This window comes from Grus americana, chromosome 5 (genome assembly GCF_028858705.1).
Source record: "Grus americana isolate bGruAme1 chromosome 5, bGruAme1.mat, whole genome shotgun sequence".
Lineage (NCBI taxonomy): Eukaryota > Metazoa > Chordata > Aves > Gruiformes > Gruidae > Grus > Grus americana.
The window spans coordinates 38,931,164-38,953,916 of NC_072856.1; the positions used below are offsets into that span (position 1 = coordinate 38,931,164).

The following is a 22,753-nucleotide window of genomic DNA, read 5'->3' on the forward strand; positions in this document are numbered from 1 at the left end:
TAGTTTCACAAACACTGGATTTTTCAAAAAACAATTCAACAAAAGCTGAAATTGCCATACAAAGAGTTATGATCTCATCTGAATGGAGGCAAAGTGAGTCATTAAAAGGAAGACATAATGCAAGCCTGATTTCCTGCCCAGCTTCCTCTGACCTCTGTTGGCAGAACTATTTTCCTCTTGCAGTAAAAAGCGTGTCTAGAAATTGTTCTGCCCACTATGCAAGCTCTGTCAGGAGAATACAACTGACATGCTTGTACAGCGGGAAGGATCACATCACGTATGCTCATCAACACGCATACTCGACGGTTCTCTAATTGCAATGACTTATGGGGAGTCCTCCAACCCAGTTTAAGAATCTCACACCAATAGCAACCCCATATTAAGTGCTGCTTAAACCTTGCTTAATCACCTTACTAATCTTTAATATAAAATATTGTCTTGTTGTGAGTAAAATAGTATAGAAAATTGAATGATCTTAAGCCTGATACGCTTATATCCACACAACAGGGTGAGCTGTGAATTTATCTCACACCTTAACAGTAAATTTCCTGACTTCAATCCAGTTAAATAAGCTCTTTCCTGTTATCCTAATATAACATCTTGTCCGAAACCCCATACCTGAATGGTTATTTTCTGCTGAGAATCACCTTACACAGCCATATATCAAAACAAACATTTGTTGTTGTTCTCTAATACTCTCCTATTGGGTACTTACATGACTACTGACAGGTTTGAGATTACTGTGTTGGAACCTATTTTCGTGTGACAGCCGCAGTGCAGATACTTGTCGATACACTGGTGCTGAATGCTAATCAGTACTACAGTCTGGGAACAATTGCCAGCTACGTCACTTATCACTAGAATGAACAGAAAGGCCTTAATTGCCTTATCAGGTGCTTCGTGCCTCCTGCTGGACTGGCTAGAAACCACTAGGAAATACTAGGAGGGATAAAATAATTATAAACCAGTAGGAATTTCAAGGGTTAATGATAAAAGCAGTTCCAAAAGTCAATAAGGAACTCATTACTCTTCTTCATATATACAATTTTAACGCGATTCAAAAAAGATCTTGATTGTTTTTATGAAAACTGAATTGAACGCAGGTTATGAAAAAATGCTTTAAAAGATGCAATGTGGGATATAGGCAGGACACAAAACATACATTTCCCTTCGTTTGGATATTCAGCTATATCACTTGACAATATTCTCATAGAAAAACTTTCTATAAAAATAGGTATTTTAGCTATTAAAAAGTGATTTAAAGTTTGTACGATACACTATAATTTTGATAATTCAAAATTCATTGAACAGATGCAAAGTAGGTACTTGTAATGCTAATTAAACAGCACGCTCAAATAGTATTTCCTGTAAATAAAAGCACCTCTTCCTTTTTATCCAAATAATGATCATCAGGATACACTCATAATTAAAAAAAAGTGGGAAAGAAAACAGAAAAGAAAAATATTAAGAACATTTAAAAAAATATCTATGCGCTCAACATTTTCAAAATCTTCTAATTAAAATGCACAAAATACTAAAATTAAGAGAGAGAATAAAGGCTGAACACAGTGTTCATAAAACACCCCTAGCTGCTGGCAAAGATTTTATCTTTGTCATTCAGTGATGAAGTCAAATAACTGTTGCTGGAATGCAAGCAGACTGATGAAGAAGTCTTTCAAATTGAAGTGAGGGATATCACAATTTATATTTTTCTTAGTAGTTCTTCTATCTGTACAACTTCTCTCTAAATTTCATTACTTTCTGTATTAGATGTCCCTTTCAACAGATAGTCATGCGTTGATCAAAAATGTGATATATTGCTTTAATATGCTTGTGTCCTGTTGTATGTTAAATTGATTGTTCATACAGCCAGCAAGTTCTAAGCAGGTCACAAAATATCAGAGGATCAGTAATTAATAACAATGTTAACTTCCAGGGGAAATTAGCTTGTTGTGAAGAAAAGTTTTCAGGTATTTGATCTAATTTGTGCAAGATCTGATAGAAGCATTCAGCTCACTTAAATAAACAGATTGTACGTTAAAAACTATTAGCACATACTGAATACTTACACAAAGAACATTAAGTTTAACAGTACATTAAAAAATTACTAAAGGTATTTATTAAGCATGAATCAGTTCTAAAAAGCATGGTATGAAGTAACTTTAACTATTTTCATAGGGAAGGCAAAAAGATAAACAGTATGATGATTTGTGGACATAATGAACTGGACATGGTTTTTTCCAGTTAAAAGAGAAATGAGAAATGCAATTAAAATACTGCTAAAAGCACAGTTTATGCATTTAAAAATAAGACATGAATTAAACTTACTTAGATGTGTTTAGTATGTTTTTAGAGAGACTTAATTTTACTTCATTCTTCATCAATAAATTTTCATTTCAAATCTATTTTTTATTACATACACTATTTAAATAATGCCCCCATGTTATTGTCCACAAATACATTTCAAAATTCTTAAATAAACAAATAAAGAAGTCTGTTTGCCATTCCTAGGTTGATATCCAGCTAATTAAACATGGTTTTAGGGGTAATTCCATTATAATTTATAAATGATCCAGGAAGTAAATACGTGTGTGCATATATACATAAACGTACATATACCAAGAGTTACTCTGTCTACAAACACACCAGCATGTATCCTTGCTATTTATTAATAAAATCAAGTTTTTAAAAGACTATTTTACAAGATATCTTGCTTTCATCAGAGATTTTAAAAACACAACAAAAGAAATTAAAAGAAGAAAAATGTTTTCCATTCAATTTACCAATTTCTAACAAGAGTTAGATATCTATGGTTATGGGTGTATATATGTGAATGAACGAATAAATCCTTAACCCACCATATCTTTTTCTCCAGTTTGCAAGCTGTCACCCGTGAAAAGTATGGTGTAGATGGTAGGATGATACTGTACCTGATTGGCTCTGGAGGTGGTCATGGGATCAGATGGAGAGGACTTGGTGGTAGTTGGGGAAGATGGCAATGTCTGGGAACAAAGCAGTTCAGGAGCAAATCAACCTTTACAAGCCTTAGACTGAACAGTTAAAAAAATAAATAAACCAACAAAAGTAACATAACTAGAAAATTAAAATAAATAAAAAATGCCTAAGGCAAAAATCTTTCTCCTACTCATTGGAACTTAATGGAATTTAAAGTCAATTGGCTAAATAATGCATGTAAATATGCATGCTTATGCATGTAAAAACAAATTCATGACTTGAAATCAAGATGGTGAACTCACATAAATACTCAAAAATATGCTGACCACATGAGGAATATATTCTTTCCTCTCTCCTCCTCTTGGGGAAAATGAAGACTATAGTAAACACAAATTCCAGCAAGTTCAATGAGCACACTAGAAACAGTTAATCAGTCTACAAACAGGGCCAAAATCTGAAAGAAGTTAGAGACATTTACTTTGGCACCTTATAATGCACCATTCTATAGCACGGACTGTAGCCAGCAAACTGTGTTCCGTATCTTACGGCAATTACACTGAAGCTACTGAGTTTTTAGCAATATACTAACTGCTAAAATATCCATTGATCTTTTTTTAATCAAGAGGCAGGTGAAAAAATGTAAACATCAATATCATGATGGATGAACATGCAACTAATACCTTCATAACAAATTACTACTATATATATATGATTAGCATTAAATATGTTCATTTAGTTGAGCAAAGGTTAATAACTTATCATCAGGCCTGTGTTCAAAATAAACACAAAAAAGAATTAAGAGTCATATTTATTGATCATGTTTTCTAAATAATATACATACGCTTAACATTAGTTCTTGAACATATCAAAAAAGCACTGCTCTGTTTAAAATTTTTATATATACATTTCTCTTTTTAAAGTATTAGATCCTGACAGAATAACTCTTCTTTTCTTTTTATAAAATGTAGTGAAAATGTAAAATTCCAATTTTCAAAACATAACATACAATACTTATTCAAAGCATGGGTTTTGACATCTTTTCCAAAATGACACTACTTTTACTTTAGGAAATAAGATATTAAAATGCTATACAATGCAATTTATCATATGGTCATATAATTACTAACCAAAACTATTTAGAAATAAATGAAGCAAGATTTCACACTTTCAGCAGTTCTGTTACTTACAATCATTGACAGTCCCTCATAAAATAGGTACACATACTTTTGCACTAAAACTCTTAATGCATATGAGAAAGCTGGGACACTGTGAATGCATAAAGTTGTGTATTAGCAAAATATGGCCTTGTACATATGCACACACAAATAATTTAGCTGTATGTTAAGCAATATGAAGATTCATTTTTTCATAATTTTTACATAAACAAGCAGCCAAAACAGGAAAAAAAAAATCTTAAGAAACAGATCCTTATTTTGTGTTTCCAACTTGTAACTCATGTTATGAAACAATAAAGACAAAAACATATACAGCTTGAACTGTGGCTTTTTCAAGAGGCTTATGTAAAAAATACTACCATGGACAAGGTATTACAAAAAACATGTAGCTTGGCAAAATGTTGTTGGTCAGCAGATGCTCTACATTGTGAAAATCAAGACAATTATAAAGGATTCTCCCATGTCCTTCTGTACAGAACATGGGTTCATTCGTGAGGGGCCAGAGTTATTTAGAAAAAGAAATGTCAGATTCCACGATAGTACAGGGCCAACCCTATTCAATCACAGAATTGTACTTCTGATTTTAGTGGGATTATGCAGTATCTCTCTTACCAAAGTCTGAAATTGCAATGAACTGATTTTCATAATTTAAGCTTAAACTAATGGGAAAAACCCCAAACAAAACCAAAAAACCTCAATGAAACAGAATGGAGGACTGCAACTGATCCCAAAAGTTTTTCTGTATTACAGCTATATATTAATCCCTCATCTTGGAAAAAAAAAAAAAAATTACTAGGCTAATTAATAAAAGGAAAAATAGTTTATTCTTCGCAGGTGTTACTAAATCTAACTACTGGATTTATAAGAAAATATGTAGAACACTTCAACACTGAATAATGACCTAATCACTGATACCACAAGCAATTTAAGAAACTGGAAGCATCTCAGTTTTCAATTAACATCAGTCTTCCTAAAGCACAGAAATGTATGGCTGCAATGAAAAAGGAGTGACGATACTCATTTCAGGTGACTGTTGAACTATAACATCTATTAAGTAGAAGCATTTCACTATTCCATTTTAGCAAATGCTTGTTTAAAATACAATGAAAAAAAAGATAAAAACATTTAAAAGCAAAACAACAGTATTAACGACCAAGAATCAAGTACGGGCATACATATTTTTTTCCAAATATACATACCAATGACAAAATACTGAAAACAGCAATAAGGCATTTTGTTTTGTGGTTTTGGTGTTTTATCTTTGTATATCAAGTTGTTTGTGTTTGAGGATTAATCTCTCTTTGTTTACTGACGTGACTGCTTTTATTTTTTACATATCTACACATATATATATTAAAAAGTATATTTATATATAAAAAACTGACAACATTTTGTAAAAAATTCATCCCTTTTCATATTTCTGGATAATTCTGGAGATACATTTATTTATGGACACACACCTATTTATTTCTTCAATATTAAAGTAACACAAAGTTATTTCACAAAAATAAGAAAAAGAAACACAGGCAGTAGGATTTTGTATTGAATTTCCCCTGACTGATAAGTAATTTATTGATACAATCTCAATTGCTTTGCAAGAACTTTTAGGGAAAATTACTTCTTAAAGAAAGTTGGACAGAACTCAATAATTCTGATTTATTAAGCAGCATAGAATATTTTTTTTTAAAATTTGGCAAGTGTTTTGCATTAGGCAAGCGCTTGAATTTAGTAGTTATTAGGCTTCTGGGAATGAGATCTATAAAGTGATTAGAAATCATAAGATAAATTTACATTACAATTTCAATTTTTGAGACTGAAACATGAATACTGTAACTGAAGCTTTCCTGTTGACTGCTGGCAAGGTTATAGAAAAAAGCCAGTCAGGATTTCTACCCCACATCACTTCTAAGACTCATGTGGTTTTTTCAGCTATATCTTCAATAGTATAGTCCAAGCCATGGTGAAACTGGTGTTCTCTGTTTTCTCAAATATTATTTCCTTTCCTATTACTTATGAGACAATGAATGGAAGACTAATGGGGCTTAATTTTAGAAATATAATTTTGTTTGAGCATATCTAATTCATATTTGAGGTGTAGAATTTTTTGAAAGTCCAAGAAAATACTTCTTCCTTGTGTTGCTCACGAGAATTGATTATACTGTGAGAGACTGCTCTCAGGCTGCACAACATACTAAAGGGTTCAGAAAGATGGTCAAAGCATAATACTTCCATGCTTCATATTTTTGAGTAACACAGTGAAGATATCGCTGTATCAGAGCAGTATAAAATACATATACTCCATCTGCACAGTGTTCCATAAGGTCTCTGAGCCCTCTCTCAGTGACTTCATGAATTGCCTAAATGCATAAACAACGAAAGTCACAGTCATATATATACACTAAAAAAAGTCAATATTTACACCCTGGGTAATAAATATTGTACTGAGACAGTTAACTTAATTCTCAGTACCTATTAATATATTTATATATAGAAGAGTAGAGAGAAAAGGCAAAAAATGAAATACCATTTTATAACAGGGTTAGAGACATGAAAGCATAGAAAGAATATAATTTAAATGTGAAGATGAACCTGCATTTAGAGCTTACCAATTTCTAGTTTCTCACTACAGGGCTTGCCAAACAAAGGAAATCTTGGTAATAACATTACCCACATTAAATTACTATTAATACTAAGCTAATACTGAGTTTCAGTCTTGCATATGTTAATATTGGTCCTTTTAAATCACTGAAATTAATGTGATGACAAAACTAATTTGCTTAAGCCAATATTTTAATGCACTTTAAGAAAAGGTGGTGTCTTTTTTGAATTGTATTAAATATTTTAATACCTTCTGCAGCTAACATGAGAAACAGAGAGCACTGCAAGGTCCCGTTTTGCTGAACAACACAAAAGACTGACTTACTAGACTTTCAACAGTATCAAAGATGAGATTTTCTAAACAGACCACTTTGCTAAACATATTGAGTCTTCTTTTCATCTGCTGTGAACTCCTTTCAGCTGTAACTTTGGCAAATGATTCTCATCTCAGCAATGACTGTATAAATACATAACACATTTCAAAAATAAAATTTAGAAAAAGAAATAATCGAGGATTAATAATTTATTTACAATCCAGGTTATAAAAAGGCTACTTTGATGACTTCAGTGATCTAATTTTACTTGCTACTTTTTCACTTCTGTAAAGAACAAATAAAATACATTCTGATGATACTTCATCCTCTTTGCATTTGGTTTTGCTTTTGTGTAAAAGAATACACAGGACATAGGGCAAGAAAAAATACTAAGCAAACTAGCATATACAGATAGAATGCTTACTTATAGATATTTATAGAAGCAATTCATCTGCATATATGAACTCTTGGGGACTTGTCTTTGAAAAACGGAAAAAAGTGTAGTAAGTGTGATGTAAAAGAAAGATTATCTCTTATGTCCTTTCTTAAGGAAGGAAGGACTTGGGCATATTGGTGGATGAAAAACTGAATATAAGCTGGAATTGTGCACTCGCAGCCCAGAAAGCCAATTGTATCCTGGGCTGCATCAAAAGAAGTGTGTCTAGGAGGTCGAGAGGTGATTCTCCCCCTCTCCTCTGCTCTCATGAGACCCCACCTGAAGTTCTCTGTCCAGCTCTGGGGTCTCCAGTACAAGAAAGACATGGACCTGCTTGAGCAGGTCCAGAGTAGGGCCATGAAGATGATCAGAGGACTGGAGCACCTCTCCTATGAGGACAGGCTGAGAGAGTTGGGGTTGTTCAGCCTGGAGAAGAGAAGGCTCCAGGGAGACCTTATTGCAGCCTTCCAGTACCTGAAGGGGCCTACAGGAAAGACGGGGACAGACTCTTTATCAGGGAATGCAGCGATAGGACAAGGAGTAACAGTCTTAAACTGAAAGAGGATAGATTTAGATTAGATATTAGGAAAAAATTCTTTACTGTGAGGGTGGTGAGACACTGGAACAGGTTGCCCAGAGAAGCTGTGGATGCCCCTTCCCTGGCAGTGTTCAAGGCCAGGTTGGATGGGGCTTTGAGCAACCTGCTCTACTGGAGGGTGTTCCTGCCAATGGTAGGGAGGTTGGAACTAGATGACTTTTAAGGTCCCTTCCAACCCAAAGCATTCTATGAAGTCTACCGAGTCTTTATAGTCTGAAGAACTCATATCCTGTATTTAAAAAAAAAAAAATCCTCCTTTTAAGCCAATATTTTCAGATCTTAATTCTTAAAGTCAGGTTCTATTTAAGCACTTCAAAGTAAAACCTTTTATTTAAAAATTATGATTTTTTTATTTATTTATTGATCAGCATTTCTGAAGCAAAAGCAGTCATTTTCACTAGAGGAATGTGAATTTACAAATCTGAATTCAAACACTGAGTGTTTGTCCCCCAATGTCTGGGACCATGCTTAATGAATGGAAGTTAAAGGCTCATGAGAGGTTAACTGAAAAAGCTGAAATGCAACTGACTTTAATGAAAACATTAATTAGGAGTTCTATATGTGAAAGTTTTATTCTAAATTTTCAAGGAAGAAATTCTAAAACCTTTCTCCATGTTTTGGTAGGTAAACATTTCATAGAATCAAAGAATAATTCAGGCTGGAAGGGATCTTAGAAGCAAACAGTGCGAACTCCTGCTTAAAGCAGCGCTAGCTATCAGATCACACATCTTTCCTTCTATATAATGCAGAGTTCCGCAGTGGCCATCTCTGATTCCATGTGCTTCCTGGACAGGATGCTACAACACCTGCTACCTGAAAAACAACTGAAAACTGGAAGGAAAATTCAACTAGCATACAAAGCACCTGCAATAGTTTCTGAAGAAGGTGATGTGATAAAACTATGCAAAAAAAATGCAAAGTTTATTGTTCATAGCAGCTGCTATTAATGTAAAGGTGAAATTTAAAGCTTGGTATGCTAAATTACAAAGCTGAAACATTTCAGGCTCCTGATCACTTTATGAAAACTGTATTCTGTTCCCCTGGGTTACAGTATGGTCTGAGTGTATGACAGTCAACTAATAAAGAGAGAAAAGGGAGGTTAGATGCTCATAGCAGTTTCTAGGAAGTAAAAGGGCACAGGAATTAGTTGGTTAGTGCTGAATGATATCGAGAAACAGCAGACAGCTAACATCTATGAAGAGATTGCCTGTGTTACACAGAGATAAAAGATGCAAATATTTGTCAATTAAATATCTATCAGACCTGCTTGGAGGAGAGGACTACCTGGTATCTACTGATAAATCCATAGGATTAGATGTGGAAAAATGCAGTGGAGAAGGCTCAAAAGGAACCAGGTAAACTTGTTTGCAAATCTTCTGAAGCTGAAAAAGTTAGAGACACCAGAATGCTGGGATAGCGACTTCTACTACTAAGGAGAAATGCCAGGCCAGACTCAGCCTCCATGTATACCCATGCCTTTCCTGAAGCCAGAAAGTGCTGAAACTCAAGCAGTCAGCAAAGGGTTTACCTACTGTCTGTCTTCATTGAAACTGTACCCAGAAGACATTTCCTTTCTTAGCTCACTTCTCTGGGGCAAGTGTCAGTAAAGCAGCCCAGGACAAGGAAATCACAAGAGAGAAATGAGAGCTGCATGCTTATACAGACGTGGGTGGCACTGCGAAGCTTCAACTACAGGTGTCTTCATTCATGGGGAGAAAACTACCTTTGCTTTTTGGTAGAAACAGCTAGAAAACATAAATATCTTCAAAGTTCCTAATGAAGGTAAAATTTATTATTTAAAATCAACTCAGTCTCAAATGATGTCTACTTTCTTCAATCTGCAGCATAATGCCCTGGGTGCCAAAGTTCTTGGGTAGTAGTCTATAAAAGTTTGTGTAAAAGAAGTAATTGTAATTCATGAGGCTTATTTTCTGCCAACTTCAAAATAACTTGTATTATACATTATCCTGATCATTTTAATAAAATTGTGACCTGTCTGCTATTAAAGAAAAATAGCAACACTGGAGTTCTAGATTACAATTACCTGTTACAAAATATTATACTTTAATTTCTTAAATACAGGTATTATATCTTTCATTAAGATACAGGATATTCTGTCATTGGAGGATACATTACTTCACTGCAAACTATCTAAGAACTAAGCTAACAATTTCATTTCTTGGTAAAAATGGTGCATTTTAGATTTATTGAGTCAACATTTATAGTGTATGAATTTATCATGAATAGATGTTGCTTCATTAAAAGAGAAGTTAAACAATTCATTGTGGTTAAAGCTGGTCAACATCTGCACATGCATATCTCCAAATATTTGCAGTCATATTATTATGTACCTGTATGTATACAGGTAATATATTAAAATTTTAAGATGTAAAGCCAGTCACTAAATAAAAGTCCTATAAGTTATGCATTGTATTTAGGCTATGTCTTAACTTCACTGGCAGCAGCTCTGTGCACTAATCTGTCCCTCCAGAATTTAACATTCCAAATGTGGAATTTCATTAAAAAAACCAAAAAAAACCCACAAACCTCAAACCAACCAACCAAACTAACAAACCTAAACAAACAAAACAACCAAAACCAAACAAAAACCCCCAAAACCAAACAAAAAACCCAAAACAAATTAAAAATAAAAACCCTCAACAACTTTACAAGTAAGTTTTCTGGTGAAGTATTGTGGACAAGCTATATCAACTTGAGATACAAGACAGGAAGTATTTAGGCATGTCACTAAACAGCTCTGTAATCTAGTTCCTCAGGACCTCACTGACTTACCTAAAAAATTAGCTTCATTTCATTGCGAAGGGAAAATCACTTTTTATTTTAACAGAGAATACTCATTTGCCATTGGGTTAAGAAGTATTGGCATAAAATCTAAAATTTTACGAGCAGAAAAGCCATTCAAAATACAGATCTCTTCAGCTTTTTCCTTCTATCTCAGTCATAATCATTTTCATGTCTAACTGAGAAACTAATCCTATAAAATCAGGTCTTTTCTTTTTAGTATTTTCTTAAAAATTAACTAGAGTATTTTTTATGTAAAAGTATTGCATATACAGAAAAGAAGTAGTAGTAAATATTAGAAATCGTATACAATATCTTATGCACAGTTTCATCCATCTAAAGCAGTCTGATTGTTCCAAACTCATCCTGTTCAAACACATCTTCATATAAGCATTCTGTATATGTCACTATATACAAAGTAAAGTAATTGTATACAGTTACCAATTTACTTTATAGGACACTGAATCTTGCTAGTGTAGAAGGACGAAACAATCTTTTCCCATATAGGACAGGTGAGAAACTAAAATCTATCCTATATAGGATAGAGAGACAAGACAAAATTTTACTAATGTTCACTCATTTCTTTCTTCATCTTTTTCTTATTCGATACAATGGAAAATAATTTTAAATCCTGTATGACACATATTTCACATACTCCTTACAGGACATTTTTTAAAAAAATTAAGATTGCTCTGTAAAATGTAATCAACTAAAGAATACTAGACCAATAATACCTTACAAATATATTTTGCATTGCCCATAGATTTTGAAAGAAGTCAGTGTAAAACAGGCAAAAAGATGCCAAAAATAACATAAAATGAAATGGTAGAAAACATCCCAAGCAAATTATCTTTATATTTTCAAGTTTTTACAGGTAAGATTTTAAAGTATCTAATATAGGGTATGAAAACAGTATTGGTTTTATTTTATATACATAAAAGTAGGAAACATTCAGTTAATTTGTGATTTTTAGTAATGCTAAAGATTTACAAAGAGGTTCATCATTTAAGATTAAAATTCAGCGATCTTTAACTAAACCTAGAAGCGTATTATCACCTTATACAGTAAAGAAAAGTTTATGAAAGAAACACATTAGATTGCGGCACTGAAACTTATAAAACCCTGTCTAAAAGAACTGCTGAGAAACACAGAACACATAATTATAAGGAAAAAGAGGACCAGCAAATTACTAAAGGGTAAAATAGCATTTTCTTAAAGAACATGTTATGTTGACCCCTTGCAGCCTTAAAGTTTTAAGACTTCTAAGGAGCTGCTGTGACTCTCTATTCCCAACCAAAAACTCACTTGTTTGATGCGGTCTGGATTAACAGTGGTCTGAGGCTGTAGAATGCTGACAGGCTCTGTCTTGGCCACGTTTTGAGGCATTTCTCGAATCTTCTCTGCAATGAAGCCATGAACTGCATTTAGTGCTTCAACTGTTCCCTGGATCAGACACACCCGCTCTGTAGTACCTGCAAATACCAAAAGTTGATCTGAATAAAGCGGATTCTTCAAGATCCCACAGACTGTTTCAATTATGGCATAAAGATGGCACTCAAATCAGCTTTGCAAAACCAACTAGCAATACATCCATAAACATACAAACGAAAGGAGAGATTTCCAAAAGATAACATACTGATGATCTGAAGATGTTTTAAACAACTCCTATTTCTGTAGATCCTACAAATACATAAATTTCCAAGTCAATCTGGATAGTGGGGGGGGGGAAGAAAATGCACATTAGGTTTTGTTGGTAATATTAGCAAGTATGATGAGTGTGTGCAGAATACATGTCTTTTAAATTATTTTGGCCTAGTAGTAAATTATTCTAAAATATCATAGAACTTTTAGGTAACACAAGGTTGAACATAATAGCCAGTATTACAGAGGCACTTGGAATAAGCTTCGGTAATGAACACATGAACTACCCATACATTCATTTAGTGTAGATATTATTAAATCATTTCTTAAAACAGCTGCAAGATATTACGGCAAGACCTTTTAAGGCCAATTGATGTCATATATTTGAGGATCCACTTTGTCTTTTAGAACTTTCCTACCTTACAACATCCCCATAACAACTGCAATTATTTACTGAATACACAGAGTTTAAGCTGTCTCTAATGTGATTTAACAGTTGGAAATGATGAAAGCTTGTACCAAATAAGTAGTCAATACCCCACAAATTACTTCTGTTTAGAGTTATACTGAATATCATTCATGCAGGACATCTAGACTCCACGCGGCTACCTTCTAAGCGTCCATGTTCCAAGGACGTGGGAAAATGACTATAACACTTGTCAAATAGGTCTGATATTATTCTATGTGTAAGAATAGTAGGCCTTTGGTCGCAGTGAAGCAGAGGAGGGGACACTTTCCCACCATCCTCATCTGTAAAGGTAGGACAGATGCTTAAGAAAAACAGTCCTTGAACATATTCCTCATTTCCAAACTCTGCAGCAAAGTGTAACCCTCTGTTTCTTGCCATTGCAGTTTTGCCTGGTTTTCAGTTCTGTTCTGTTCTGCTCTGTATCATTTTGCTTAAGTCTCCTCTCTGGTCTGAAGCACATTGTTTTTCTTGTATTGGCTGTCACTCCCTCTCCCTTACATCACCATTACCTACTCTCACTTTTAATTTCATTGGCTCTTACAATGACTTGCCTATTCCTGTAGCCTGGAGAAAGATAGTCTGATGTGCCATGTTTATCTTGGCTTTTGTATTCTACCTCATAGAATTTGCAATTCTATGCAGATTACCACCAACCATTAAATAACTACCATAGATTTAGTTATAATTCTCTAGAAAGGCTTAGACAAAGCCTACTTTGCCACATAACCCTTTTCCAAACTGCAATTGTGCTGTGTTACAAAAACCACTCCAGTCCTTATTTCTTTTATTTCTTTATTAAAAACATCTACAGGATGGCCAAAGATGGATGCAGAATTGTGGAAAAATACTTCATTTATTTTTTGTGACTAGAGTGGTTTTAGATGGTTTTGTATGGCTTAATGTATAGCAAAAAAGCGTTTTTTACATATTGGGTTACAGCTTGACAGATCCTCAATAGACAAAGAATATAAAAAATACCAGTATTGATCCTAAGGATACAAGTATGACACTGCAATGAAACAATTCACATTCTGTAGCCCACATATCAAACCACTTAGGTTCCACAAAAGCAGTTTTGACTTGAAAAACAAGATCTAACGGGAGCTGGAAAAATGGAACTTAAAATGGAGTATAGTACTTCCCACTTTTGTTCTGCAGAAATACCAAGACAACCTAAAGGTCCAAGTAAAATTGCTTTGAAATTTAATGTAGCACATAGTTCCACAAACACATTTTGTACATTTTCAACATACTCAAATTATTGATTTTTCATCACCAGGTTTTTACCTTCAAATACCAGTAGAACAGCTCTACTAACAGAAGAAAGTTTTAACATGAACTATCACAATAATAGTGTAATCCTGAAAATATAATAATACTGCCACGCAGAGATATGCCAGATACATATCTCTATTCAATGTCAGCGCACGTTTTGCTTCCAGATTACAGGAGAGGAAGCAAAATAACCAATTTAAGCCATGGTATTACCACAGAAATAAATGTAATTTTTGTCATTGACGTATTCTTAGTAAATATTATTGACATGATCACACGTAAATCTTTTCTGATGAAAAATTCATTCACGCTACCTAAATAAATGAAAATTACAATGTAATGATGTAGTAAATATTGACAAGTTTGCAATGATTTCTGAAGTTCACGTGTTAGTTGGCCTCATTATCATTGTACAATCTGCACAGAATCACAGGCAATACGTAGATTAGAGAATTTCCAGGAAGGTAAGTAACCTCCTCCATAAAATTCCCTTCCTATCAATTTTATGTCTTTAGTAATATTTACTGTTACCAACTCATAGTCTTTAACAGAGAATAGTACAGTAGTCTTAGTCATCTGCAAGAAAAAGTTGGGGTTTATTAGTAAATGCTTCTTGTCTGCTTCTGTGGATAATGTCTAAAGATTAAATATTGCATTACCTAAAGATGAAACAGCACACAAAGAGCCCCGCCTTCTCATTAACTTAATGCATTCACGTACACTTAAAATCTTTCAGAGATTTTTTTCTTAAGAAACAGTATCAGGTAACACCAAAATTCAACTTCGTGGCAGAAGCTCTAAAGCAAAACTGATAGAATGAGAAACAAACTTTTTTCTCTATTAAAACATGTTATTTAAAAATAATGAAAATTAAGATTAAAACATGGCAATCAGTATGTCAAAAGCTGTCAGGTTAATAATCCTTGAGATAAAATATAAAGTTAAAATGATTACACTCTTAACAGCAAGTTATACAAGTATCACAAGCATATTTGTCAAGAGCAAGATTTTTAGAACGTTTATGTGACCTGTTATAGTGTTTTTCAATAAATCAACTTCAAAATCCAGCTTTTTTTTTTTCTTTTTCTCCAACCACTCCATCAAAAAAGGGAGTTTAAATGACATAAGTGGAAGTCACCACAGAAAATGAAACTTGGTTCCTGGTCAAAGCTTTCTTAATGCTTTTTCTTCCTACTTGGCTTCCTCGCCCTTTTGCAAACAACTCCTGTGGTTTCTGTGTAAAGCAATCCAGCTCTAAGAAAATGCTCTGGGGAGTCTTTACACCGCAGTATTAATTGTCTCCTAAATGATGAGATGTGATGTGGATTGATCAATGCAGCTAATGCAAGTGTTCTCTAGGTCAGCAGACAACACACTGAAACAAAACACAGATCAGGTTGCGTCCAAGCTACTGGAGCCTAATAGGGAAAGCACTTAACAGGGATGACTACTGTCAAAACATTTGAAAGGAAAACAGTCGATGCCAAATAGGAATTTCATTAGACTTGACACTAGGTGACTAAAGGGTATTCTGCAATCTGTGTTATTTTAGAAGGTGCAATAAAAATGTACTTCATGTCATACTATGGACCAAACGCACTACATTTTATTATGTATAAACCAGGATGCAGTAAACGGAAATCAGTGTTCCATGAAAAAATACAATTGTGCAAAAGCACGTTTCATGTAGAGTAAGATACAGTTTTAAAGCATATCAAGACAGTAGCACATTTTCTTCAAGGGTTACATCAACAAAAAAAAAACTGAAAAGAGTGTGGAGAAATTGCATACATGTACAGCTGGGAATTGCTTTAATCTTCTGAAGTGATGTTGTCGTATTCCTTCACACAAATTTAGTAGCTTTTCACTCAGATAACAGAGTACAATAATTTACAAGAGTCACACAAAAGGAAAACTGCCAGCTATATGACCAAACTGTATAACAAAAATAAGCCTATGAATCACTAAAGTTGGTGAAATTTCTGTCATTTTAAAAGCTTTTAGGCTCCATTAGTGTCTAAAGTAAACTGTGAGATTATTTATCACTTTCAGTTGTTTAACAGTTGCATCCACTCCTTTTTTTGTGAACAAAAGCTCACCTGTCTATATGCATACTTTTTGTCACAGGATTTTCAAAATATGTATTGAAAATACAGATCTCATTTTTGAAATTGATTTACAGAAACCAAAATTACCAAATAACCAGTGTCCTCTTTTTTTTTTTTTTTTTGTGGAAACATAGCTAATATAACATTATTCTATTTTTTTAATTATTTACAATTCAAATTGGAGTTAGGGTCATGTATTGTGTATTGTCTTTTACATATGAAGAGATAAAACATATACAAGAAAAGAATAATTCTGCCACAGAAAATGACCAAATGTAGAGTAGGTGGGCATCATCCCTGTATATTCAAAAAACAAACCCAAAAAATTTTCAGCAAGTAAAATGTGGTTTCTCTCCTCTTATACCAGAATTAAAATTCAATTTGCACATGTATGTTTTAATTTTTATTATCAAATAAAAGACGCAGAATGTAATTGCACAAAAAAGCCTGCCTATACTGCTCACCAGAAATATATTTTTAAAACTAATGGAGAAGAAAGAAATCTTAATCAGTTTTTTGGTGTTTTTAGCTTTTAGTGGGAATTTTTTCGGCCTATTTTTTTCATATGAAAACAGGTATGTCAATATATAAAATACTCTTTCTATTCAGTTCCATGGGAGAGGGAAAGGCAAAACCATTAGCAGCCATCAGGCAATTTACAAGTAAGTAAATAAAAACCTGTTTTGAAATCCAATAAGTTAGTTAGGCCTAAAAGCTAAACAGCCTGCAATAAGTTTATTTTAATCATTCATTTTTCCTTCCACCTCCTCTAACTACCTAAAACTTTACTTCTGGCAAATATCCTTGGCAACCACATCGCACTAATTTTATCGAGAACATTTTACATGTAGTTCTGAAATTTCAAAACAACAGACCACACGCTAGTTCTCTGAGACGGTTGTTATTTACTTATTAGACAACCAATACAGCTTTTAAAACAGCCATTAAAATATATGTTAGAAGATGCAACAGGATAAAGAGTGCTGATGCTTTCAGTGTGTGTATTTCTGTACTTGAGGCATACATCTATATACAGTTACCACTAAACTTTTGTTTGCTTAAAAGACTGATCAATGTGTAAGAGTTCTACTCTATTCACAGAAACACTCACTAAACGTTAAACGTGCCTCTGTATTTTATGAGCCTTAGTTGAAATGTTTTGGGGAAGGCACTGTACCTGTCAGAAAAGACTGTCTGGCATTTATATGACTCTATATACTTTTCACTGGGCTTCTACATCAATCTTAAAGAGCATTTGAAAACCTAAAAAGCAAAACGCATTACCAGCACAGGGTAATCCCAATACATCCACTAATTAAATCTCCTTATATTTTTCCAGCGTACCATGCCAATTTCTTTGACACTGAAAGGAGAAACTTGAGGAGCCAAAGCTAAAACCTTAACTAAATGAAAGGCTGCACTATAATCTCTCATCAGCTGATTTGCATTAAGCTTTTTATTTGATAAACCATGGTACAGCAGTCTACTAACCCTAACATCCCATACATTTATTTTTCTGACCCACGATCAAACGACCTGTAGAGTGTGATTCTATGTAACGGTGCCAGCGACTGCTTCAGTCTAAAACTGATCTTGCAAAAGCTCTTGCTAAAATAGGACTGCACTTTGAGATCATTCCCAAGCAATGTAAAGATTGTCAATAACACGCTTAACATGAAAATCAGATAAACTCTTCCTTGCATATAACATTGCTCTCTACACTTGCATAAAACCTGAACAAATAAAAGTCAGACAATAAAAATGTGGTTTATTCAAATGCATGAGCATTATTTCATGACGCCTTAAACAGATATGAAAAATCTTTGTCATATAAATGACAAAATGCACACAACCTTAAATGCAACACAAGAACATCCTAAATATGTGCAAAGTGTCATAGAAATCTCAACAAGACATTTTTCTCCTGCAGTCCTTATCTCCCTCCTGTCCTTTTACCTTTGTTTCTTGAGAGAGAATTAATTGGTCTTAATATAGAGCCTGTTCCCATATTCATCACAGACAGAAAGACGTCTGTCTCTCTCAAAGAAAAGCTTGATGATCTAACAGACTTCCCAAACTGAAAGGGGAAACAAGGGCTTGTAGCAATTCTAGAGCATTGATGTTCTGCATTTGTTTTCATCCAGATGAAATAAGTTTGGAACTGTTTACGCAGAACACTTACACAAACAGGGAGTAAAACTTAACCTTCATGGACTCAAAATAGCAGTTTTAATAGCCATTAAAATAGCTGAATAAAATAAGAAAATATTGAAGGGAATCTAGGAAATTGAAAGGAAATGAATATCTCCCTGTAAGAATCTTCTTGATATCTCTATTATAAAACCAGGGCATCCTTAACATTGATTTTAAATTTCAAGATTACTGATTGGATGCATTTAGCTTCACTAAAGCTCCATTCTTCTTTCAGAGAGAAATAAACCGTTCCCTTTAAAGTTTCATCTGCAGTTACTCCTCCTGAATTTCTAACGATTAATGTTTTCTGCAGCTTCATTATACTTTACGTGAGTCAAACGTCTAATAAAAGCAGAAAGTTAGAATAAGTGATCCAGCTCCTGAAGCACGTTAATAGATGAAATGATTACCAAGCACATGCACCTATGCATGTGACTCGATGAAATCTGCAAAAATCCACATTAGAACTTGGGGTACTCTAACAGCAGTCTTCTAATATTTTCTTATGAGGTGTTCACAGGAAGCCTTACTAGCCTTAGCAAAAGAAACTGACTGCTGAACTCATATTGATAACACGTCTTTTAGGTGTGGCATATGGATAGTCATGCACATATAGGTGCATATACATATTCATACCCACATATATACCGATTTGTTTTGCTTTAATTAAGTGACCTCTTCTCTAGAATCCAGATATTGAAATGAATCAAATTTTAAAATTCTGTAAAAGGTATGAACTGTATGAGTTCTCAGAGTTATATGAAAACTTCAAATTTACAGGCCATTGTGCTATAGTCACAAGAGTGAATTACATGCATCCAGGTTTAACTCATGAGTCTGAAGAAGTGGATTATTCTCATGTGGGAGAGAAACCCAGGAAATTAGAAAGATTTAAGTAAAAAACCCAAACCTTGTAATTATTAAAGGCTTAGAAGGGATGATGAGTTATCTTACAAAGCAAACAATCCCTTGAATATAAACCGTTGTGTTGGATATAAGCTAAGGATTTGATGATGATTTTCCAAAAATTAAGTTATATATATAGAGAGATGACAAATTACTGATTATTATTGTACTTTTATGTGTAAGACAGGAAACAAGGATTATAACTACTTTTCTTTAAGAGTTATTCATAAAACTCCTGTAGATTCCACTGCAAAAGCTGGTAAATTTCCCCAAAACCAAAGGTAAAGGCCATGGTTTTATGAAGGACTGTTCCTTAGATGAGAAACACTCAGAGAAAGCGTGTGTGCAAATCAACGACAGGGCTGCAATGAAAGTGAGCACAGACTATTTATGCTTTGGGACGTCCCTGGAAAATAAAAGCTCTAGAACTATGAAAGACCTCAAACCATTGTCAGAAGCACTATGTTTTTATTCAGTTTGGGGAAATGGTTGTCTTAATATATGATTTGTAAAATTATCTGTAACAAATGAACTGCTGTTTAAACAACCAAAATCAAAATGCACCTGATTTAATCATAACATTTATATCTAACTGTAAAAGCAGTTAGAAAGGGATCAAGACGAATTTTTACATTTTGCTGCTATTGAATGGTATGTCAGAGAAGAACCTCCCCAAAATAGTATTTGGGGAAACAACCTCCTATTAATTTTCCCTTCTACCTCCCAAATAGTTCAGTAAATAGGCTAAACTAACTGTCATCATCTCATCTTCATTTCCCCATAGTTCAAAGTGAACACATTTCCTATAGGTGTCTGTCCTCAAGAGCAAAACAATGAAACAAACCAATGGGAATACAAAATATAGAATTTAAACAATATACAAAATATTTAACTTTATTCATTGCTATTTAAATGTTCCATCTATTAAAAAAACCCAAACCCACAGATGAGTTAGGGTCCCCAAATTACGTGATGTTCTGTGCTAGCATGGAGAAATCTACTTAACTTTTTCTCTTCATTGTTTTCTTCTTATCAGTGGTAACATGGTTGATAGGCAGCAATATGTTTCTGACTCACATAAACACTTTTTCAAAAGAAAATGAGCTTGCCACTATGGTGCTTATAAATCTTTTCTAATAATGTAATATAATAATTTGCTTATTCATATATTTTTAAGATTTCCAAGGTGCCTAGAATGTTGCACAGAGTTACTATTTTTCCCCTATCAGTGAACAGTAAGCATCTAAATAAACAAACATGTTAATAAAAATCCAATATCTAATTCTGATGAAAATGTGAAGGTCTCTAAGAAGCAAAAGCTTTCAAAATCATTAAAAAACAAGTGCACACAATACCACCACAAGACCAAATCTGTTAGAGAAAAAAAGAGCTGACCTTATTTTTGGAAGACAACTACAGAATACAAAGAAAAAAAGTTACATGTGTTTTTCAAGATATCTGGAATGAATTTTCATATCAACAAAAGCACTTAAGAATATTTTTCATGCAAAGTAATGTTCAGTTGGCAATTACAGCTTTTATGCTACGCTATAGTAATATGAACTTTTGTTAATAGTGCCTCCTACACATACAATTACCAAAGGAAAAAACTCACCGATTTAAACAGTAAAATATAGTTTGAGAAATTGTAGGAACCGATACATCTTATAATTTAGAGTGATAACAGTTCAAATCACCAAGGGAGCTTTTCTCCTTAACAATATTTCTCAAGTTCCATAGTTTAAAAGCCTGTGAAAAGCTTTGGAAAATCCTATCAGATAAGACCAGTTGCTCAAGAAATCAAATTACCTAACACATTCATGACTATGCATCTGTTTGGAGGAAGCAAATACCAAATTTCAGGTAAATGAGCTATACTCAAGGTTTGGATTACAGAGGCTATCAAAATATTTGTAATTGTGTGTAGAGTGTTCTATATATGGCCAGTAAACATTCTCAGTGATTTTTCAAAACTATGCTTATTACTATTGAATGATTTTTAATTTAAGTCATGATCCTGCAAGAAATTACCTTTATCTATAGCATTCAAGATGAACACTAGAGACAAAAGTAATTTCAGGTAGGAATAAAATGCAGAGAAACACACCGTAGCAACTATATCGTAAGAATTATTCTACATCCCAGTTCAGAAATATAAGGAAAGAGACCAGGATGTGTACACCTTATGTTTTCAGACTAGGAAGAATACTGTCATGTCAAAATGAGGATGAGCTCCCATTTTGATGCAGTCATTACAACACACATACAGAATGGGCACATACAAACACACGTGCACAAACACGAAGATGCACCTTTTCGTATCTTGCTCCTTCTGTTTTCCTCTCTAAATGGTAGTCCAAATCTCTGTTCTGCTCATAGTAGATTTTAGCAGCTGCACATTTAATTAAATTCAATGCTCTCCATCAGTGGACTTCCAGTCCAGGGTTTATATGGAAAGCAGGTAGGAAGAGTTTGTGACTACTGTCCAAGAATGCAGTATGCCACAGTTATTTCTGTTTGTCTTCCTAATTCCTTCCTGACTTCCAGATTGTAACCCTTTTATAGCATGTCCTGTTGTTTTCTTCTATGAACGGCATTTATCTCCCTCTAAATTTAGCTTTCTAAAATTTATGCATTGAGTCCAAGGTGGCTGCTTAAGAAAGACAGGGATGTCAATGAACAGTGCACCCCATCTACCTTCGGGTAGAATCATCCCACAAAGATACAAAGCTCTCACCCTTAACTATACGGGGAGCTTTGAGTATTAGCTTAGATTAGACACTAGGCTCCTCAAAGACTCACTATATACACACATAACACGATAGTTTTCTAGAGACAGTTACCACATGTTGAATTACTCTTCATACTAAAGATATAATAATTATTATTAATAAGATATAATGACATTAAAAGCATTTACTGTGTGTAGAAATGATAAGGCAGTATGTAAAATGATTTTGATGCAGTAAGAGGTAAACTGAAGTGTCAATAAAAAGAGCTATTTCCCTCCAAAAGCAATGTCAGAATCATTTCCACCCACCAACAGATTTATATAAATTCATAAATATTTTGTAATATAAAAGTCCACAATAAAAAGGAATAGAAAAATGTTACGTAGGCAGAATTGTTTCTAAATAGAACTTTTTCACAACTTTTTGCACTGGATGACAGCTGCTCTTTCTCTATTTTTACAGCCATTACACAGCTACGTACTCTTTTCTCCTAAGCACTGAAAAATTCCTGCTTCACAGATATTTGCTGAACTACTTTAATTCTTGCACAA

At 33.8% G+C, this 22,753-nt stretch overlaps 1 protein-coding gene across 8 annotated transcripts in view; it reads right to left on the reverse strand.

Moving 5' to 3' along the window:
- The window catches only part of NOVA1 (NOVA alternative splicing regulator 1), a 153,462-nt gene that overhangs the window by 25,415 nt on the left and 105,294 nt on the right, over nucleotides 1–22,753 (reverse strand). For 7 of the 8 annotated variants that reach the window (XM_054826950.1, XM_054826952.1, XM_054826956.1 and 4 more), the window contains 2 exons: nucleotides 12,184–12,350; nucleotides 2,931–3,002 (listed from right to left, as the gene is read on the reverse strand). In XM_054826950.1, the coding sequence (XP_054682925.1) occupies nucleotides 2,931–3,002; nucleotides 12,184–12,350 (239 nt within the window). The remainder of the gene's footprint in view (nucleotides 1–2,930; nucleotides 3,003–12,183; nucleotides 12,351–22,753) is intronic. The other variant, XM_054826951.1, reaches the window with a different exon arrangement.